The following is a 6,192-nucleotide window of genomic DNA, read 5'->3' on the forward strand; positions in this document are numbered from 1 at the left end:
TTCACTTTCTGCCATAAGGGTGGTGTCATCTGCGTATCTGAGGTTATTGATATTTCTCCCGGCAATCTTGATTCCAGCTTGTGCTTCATCCAGCCCAGAGTTTCTCATGATGTACTCTGCATATAAGTTAAATAAGCAGGGTGACAATAAACAGCCTTGATGTACTCCTTTTCCTATTTGGAACTAGTCTGTTGTTCCATGTCCAGTTCTAACTGTTGCTTCCTGACCTGCATATAGGTTTCTCAAGAGGCAGGTCAGGTGGTCTGGTATTCCCATCTCTTTCAGAATTTTCCACAGTTTATTGTATCCACACAGTCAAAGGCTTTGGCATAGTCAATAAAGCAGAAATATATATTTTTCTGGAACTCTCTTGGTTTTTTGATGATCCAGTGGATGTTGGCAATTTGATCTCTGGTTCCTCTGCCTTTTCTAAAACCAGCTTGAACATCTGGAAGTTCATGGTTCATGTATTGTTGAAGCCTGGCTTAGAGAATTTTGAGCATTACTTTGCTAGTGTGTGAGATGAGTGCAGTTGTGTGGTAGTTTGAGCATTCTTTGGCATTGTCTGTCTTTGGGACTGGAATGAAAACTGACTTTTTCCAGTCCTGTGGCCACTGCTGAGTTTTCTAAATTTGCTGGCATGTTGAGTGCAGCATTTTCACAGCATCATCTTTCAGGATTTGAAATAGCTCCACTGGAATTCCTTCACCTCCACTAGCTTTGTTCATAGTGATGCTTTCTAAGGTCCGCTTGACTTCACATTCCAGGATGTCTGGCTCTAGGTAAGTGATCATACCATCATGATTATCTCGGTTGTGAAGATCTTTTTTGTACAGTTCTTCTGTGTATTCTTGCCACCTCTTCTTAATATATTCTGCTTCTATTAGGTCCATACCATTTCTGTCCTTTATCAAGCCCATCTTTGCATGAAGTGTTCCTTTGGTATCTCTAATTTTCTTGAAGAGATCTCTAGTCTTTCTCACTCTATTGTTTTCCTCTATTTCTTTGCACTGATCACTGAGGAAGGCTTTCATAGCTCCGCTTGCTATTCTTTGGAACTCTGCATTCAAATGGGAATATCTTTCCTTTTCTCCTTTGCTTTTCACTTCTATTCTTTTCACAGATATTTGTAAGGCCTCCTCAGACCGCCATTTTGCTTTTTTGCATTTCTTTTCCATGGGGATGGTCTTGATTCTGTCTCCTGAACAATGTCATGAATCTCCATCCATAGTTCATCAGGCACTCTGTCTATCAGATCTAGTCCCTTAAATCTATTTCTCACTTCCACTGTATAATCATAAGGGATTTGATTGAGGTCATACCTGAATGGTCTAGTGGTTTTCCCTACTTTCTTCAATTTAAGTCTGAATTTGGCAATAAGGAGTTCATGATCTGAGCCACAGTCAGCTCCCGGTCTTGTTTTTGCTGACTGTGTAGAGCTTCTCCATCTTTGGCTGCAAAGAATATAATAAATCTGATTTCGGTGTTGACCATGTGGTGAGTCCATGTGTAGAGTCCATGTGTAGAGTCCTCTCTTGTGTTGGAATAGGGTGTTTGCTATGATCAGTGCATTCTCTTGGCAAGACTCTATTAGCCTTTGCCCTGCTTCATTCCGTATTCCAAGGTCAAATTTGCCTGTTACTCCAGGTGTTTCTTGACTTCCTACTTTTGCATTCCAGTCCCCTATAATGAAAAGGACATCTTTTTTGGGTGTTAGTTCTAAAAGGTCTTGTAGGTCTTCATAGAACCACTCAACTTCAGCTTCTTCAGTGTTACTGGTTGGGTCATAGGCTTGGATTACTGTGATATGGAATGGTTTGCCTTGGAAACGAACAGAAATCATTGTGTTGTTTTTGAGATTGCATCCGAGTACTGCTTTTTGGATTCTTTCGTTGACCATGATGGCTACTCCGTTTCTTCTGAGGGATTCCTGCCCACAGTAGTAGATATAATGGTTATCTGAGTCAAATTCACCCATTCCAGTCCATTTTAGTTCACTGATTCCTAGAATGTCGACGTTTACTCTTGCCATCTCCTGTTTGACCACTTCCAATTTACCTTAATTCATGGACCTGACATTCCAGGTTCCTATGCAATATTGCTCTTTACAGCATTGGACTTTGCTTCTATCACCAGTCACATCCACAACTGAGTATGGTTTTTGCTTTGGCTCCATCCCTTCATTCTTTCTGGAGTTATTTCTTCATTGATCTCCAGTAGCATATTGGGCACTTACCGACCCGGGGAGTTCCTCTTTCAGTATCCTATCATTTTGCCTTTTCATACTGTTCATGGGGTTCTCAAGGCAAGAATACTGAAGTGGTTTGCCATTCCATTCTCCAGTGGACCACATTCTGTCAGACCTCTCCACCGTGACCCGTCCGTCTTGGGTGGCCCCACATGGCATGGCTTAGTTTCATTGAGTTAGACAAGGCTGTGGTCTGTATAATCAGATTGGCTAATTTTCTGTGATTATCACTGAAACCATTATCACAGAAAATGCATCTGTATATGTATCGGTAATTTATTCCTTATTTATTGCTAAGTAGCTTTCCATATGTAAAAGTTAAAGTGTTAGTTGCTCAGTCGTGTCCGACTCTTTGTGACATAAGGATGACCAGAACGAATTGAAAAGAAAACTAAACCTGCAGTAAAGGAAATCACTGTTTATTTTCTGTAGAAGTGTGGTTAAAAGAATAGACCGTGGAGTCGGACACATGGGCTAGTTATTTACTGCTGTGTGACAAACTCCCCCAAACATAGTGGCCTCAGACAAAAGTGTCTACTATCTCATGGTGTCTGTGGGTCAGGAATCTGGCATGACTGGATGGGTGTTTCTGCCTCAGGGTCTCAATGGTGCGGCAGTGTGAACCGGGGCTGCAGTCTCATCGGAAAGCCCGAGGAGGCCAGGATCCCTGCTCAGGCTCACTTGTGTGGTTGGCAGCAGGATTCAGGTCTTCATGGGCTGTTGGTCGGACACCCTTACTTCCTAGCCCCCTGGGCTGCTCTGTTGGTTGGGTCACTTCCATCTAGAGTGAGGGAGCAAAAGAGGGTGAGAAAGGGTCAGTGTAGGCTTTTTGTCACCTCAGCTCATCTCCCGTCACTTTTGCCACATTCTCTTGATTAGAAGCATGTCTTTTGTAGATCCAGCCCTCAGGGAGGGGCTTTCGGAAGTGCAGTACTGGGAAGTGGGGATCCATAGGGCCATTTCCAAGGCTGTTTCCTCCAGTCTGGCCTCAGTGATTGATGTCCCTCCCACCTGCAGAGCATGCTCACTCCCTTCTAGGATCCCCAGTCATCTTGTCCCATTACGACGTTAGCTCAAAGTCCAGAATCTTGTCATCTAAACCAGGCCCAGGTGGGGATGAGGCTTTAGGGACTAAAAACACAGCTTAAATTTACCACTCTGTTAACTATCTACATAGCATTTACATTGTACTTACAACTACTTACACAGACTTTTATACTAGCACTGAAGCATTTTTACATGAGGGACTTGAGCATCCTGGGATTTCAGTATCTGTGGGGATCCTAGAACCAACCCAGGATGACTATGGTTTAGACAAGGTCCTGTGGGAAGAACTGGGTTAACCTCGTGATCAGACCTGTTCTTTGATGACTGTAAACCAGTCCAGTTCACGAAGTTGTGAAGGGGGCCTGTGAGCACATTGTTGACCCCCCAGCTCGGGTTCACTCCTCCGCCTGCACCGGCTTTAGGCTTAGCAGGATGTCCTTCTGTTCTGTCCTGTGACCAGCATGGAAACTAGTCCCTTTACCTCCTCAGCTGTTTCCTGTCTGTTTCGGGTATAAACAAAGGTGCTGGGTTAGAGGGTATGCTTTCCCGGCCCTTTGTGCTGTACACCATCAGGTGCGGGGTCAGAGCTATGCTTTCCCGGCCCTTTGTGCTGTACACCATCAGGTGCGGGGTCAGAGCTATGCTTTCCCCACTGGGTCTCCAGCATGTGGCTGGACTGGGTTCAGTAAATAATGGTCGAGTGGTACCCACAGTGAAGTGCACCTCCAGCTGTGATGTGGCATGCTGCGTCCCTGCCCGGCCTCTGCCCCTAACCCACCTCCTTCTGGTCCCTCTTGGCAGGCCAAGTGCAGGAACATGGAGCATGCGCTGCGGGAGAAGGCCAAGGCCTTCTGGGCAATGCAGCGCTCCTACGAGGCCATCGCCAAGCACAATCAGGTGAGTGAGCACTGGGGCTGAGGGTGCAGATGGGCACACTTGGACTACCGTGGGGCAGAGGTGTGGGTGGGCTGGCCCTGGCCATGGCTGCTGCTACAGGGTCAGCCTTCACCAGCCTTGCTGGCGAGCACAGCCTTGCCCTTGGATGCTGATTGTGACTTCATGGCATCTTTAAACACCTGGGCGTGGCCACGCTAGCAACCACCAAGCAGCTTCTGCAGCCCCCTGTGCCTGTGAACTCAGACTGATAACAGGTGCCATGCTGCACCACCTGCTTGGGTGCTCAAACCAGCAACACCCCCATTCTCACACCTCACATCCACTGTCTCCAGAATGCACCTGTCCATTGATGTTCCCTCTCCACTCCCAGCATCTGTTCCAGGTCCCCATCGCCTCTGCCTGCCCTCCTACCTGGGCCCCATGCTTTTGCTCTTGTATGCAGTCCACACTCCTTGCAGTGGACTGATCTTGTAAATAAAATAGATGGGTTGCGTCACTCCTCTGCTTCAAACTGTCTAGTTCAAGCTCCTTACCATGGCCTCAAGGGCCCTCATCCAACCCCCATGCCCCCCCGCTTCATCTACCCCCAGGCTTGGCCAGTGCCATCTGGCCTGATGTGGGATGCATTGGGGATACCTGGGTTGTGTCCATATGTCCAAGTGACAGCCCTTGTCTGTCCATCCCAGCTGCTGTAGAATTCTCATGTAGTCAGTCAGTTGTGGAGAGTCCAGGATACTGGCTTGACTAATGCTTTTCCTCTCAATTCAGTCCATCCTGGTGAATGAGAGGTGAAAATGTGTCTTCTCCTTTATTGAGAGGCTCCATGGCCAGTGTGAGGCTGGCTGGAGCTGACTTTGCACTGGCTGGCTTTTCCTGTCCACTCTGTTTTTTATCCCCCTGTGTGATAAGAAGCTTCCCAAATTTCACTCTCTTCCACTGTACCTTGTCAGTCTTTTTACCTGATATTTCAACAATGCCGTCTCTCCTCCTATGCTTTTCTTTGGTTATTAAAGTAAGTCAAACAAAGTGTGTGTTTCTTTCATAAGAATAACAGCTATCTGTATTTTTCCTGTGAATGTTCACATTCTTTTTCTTGGGATGTTTGTCTTGTCTTCTTGTAGAGACTTAAGAGCACTTTGTATATGAAGAATAACAATCTCATATATGTTGGAAATATTTTTCCTAGTTTGCCTTTTTTCAATAAATTGTGCATGCATGCTCAGTCATGTCCAACTCTTTGTGACCCCATGACTGTAGCCCTCCAAGCTCCCCTGTCAATGGGATTTTCCAGGCAAGAATACTGGTGTAGGGTTCCATTTCCTCCTTCAGGGGATATTCCTGACCTAGGGATCAGATTCTTTACCACCGTGTCATCTGGGAAGCCCTTTCAATAAATCATTTCCCTCCCTTTCTGGTCATTTCCTCCTGTTCAGTGAATCATTTTGTCATATTAGCATGTTACTGATTCAGTTTTAAAATAAATACTTTCTACTATTTTTTTAAGCATCTATCAAATCTATCAAATTTGAAGTCCTAGTATTGGAAGGCGAGTGATTTTTAAAAATCGTTGCTATTTGCAACAGTTCACTTGTGTGATTCAGAGTTTCCCTCACTATCGTACAACCTATGCAAGTACAAAATATTATTGAGGAATTTATAGAATTACAGTTGTCCTCTATAAGCACTGATTTTGTTTCATTCATTGATCTAAACAATCTCATTATGCTGTTTGACTTTTTAATTTAAAACATGTCTTTTTTACAAAAATTTTTGGCCGCGCTCCGGGGTTTTCCTTTTGGAGGACCACTTAGTTGCCCCGAGCCATATGGGATCTACGTCCCACGCACTGAAAGGGGGATTCTCAACCCCTGGACCACCAGGGAAGTCCCTATGCTGTTTGACTTATTTAAACTTACAAGTCTGTGCTAAGAAAGCTGCATCCATATTTTATCTTCGGAGGTTCTGCACGTGATTTCTTTTTTTAAAAAATGGAGTTCCTT

At 45.1% G+C, this 6,192-nt stretch overlaps 1 protein-coding gene across 1 annotated transcript in view; it reads left to right on the plus strand.

Moving 5' to 3' along the window:
- The window catches only part of TRIM35 (tripartite motif containing 35), an 18,858-nt gene that overhangs the window by 6,218 nt on the left and 6,448 nt on the right, over window positions 1-6,192 (plus strand). The window contains exon 2 of the mRNA XM_010840142.1: window positions 4,097-4,192. Coding sequence (XP_010838444.1) covers window positions 4,097-4,192 — 96 coding nt within the window. The remainder of the gene's footprint in view (window positions 1-4,096; window positions 4,193-6,192) is intronic.

The sequence above is a fragment of the Bison bison genome, unplaced genomic scaffold (assembly GCF_000754665.1).
Source record: "Bison bison bison isolate TAMUID 2011002044 unplaced genomic scaffold, Bison_UMD1.0 scf7180017864141, whole genome shotgun sequence".
Taxonomy (NCBI): domain Eukaryota; kingdom Metazoa; phylum Chordata; class Mammalia; order Artiodactyla; family Bovidae; genus Bison; species Bison bison.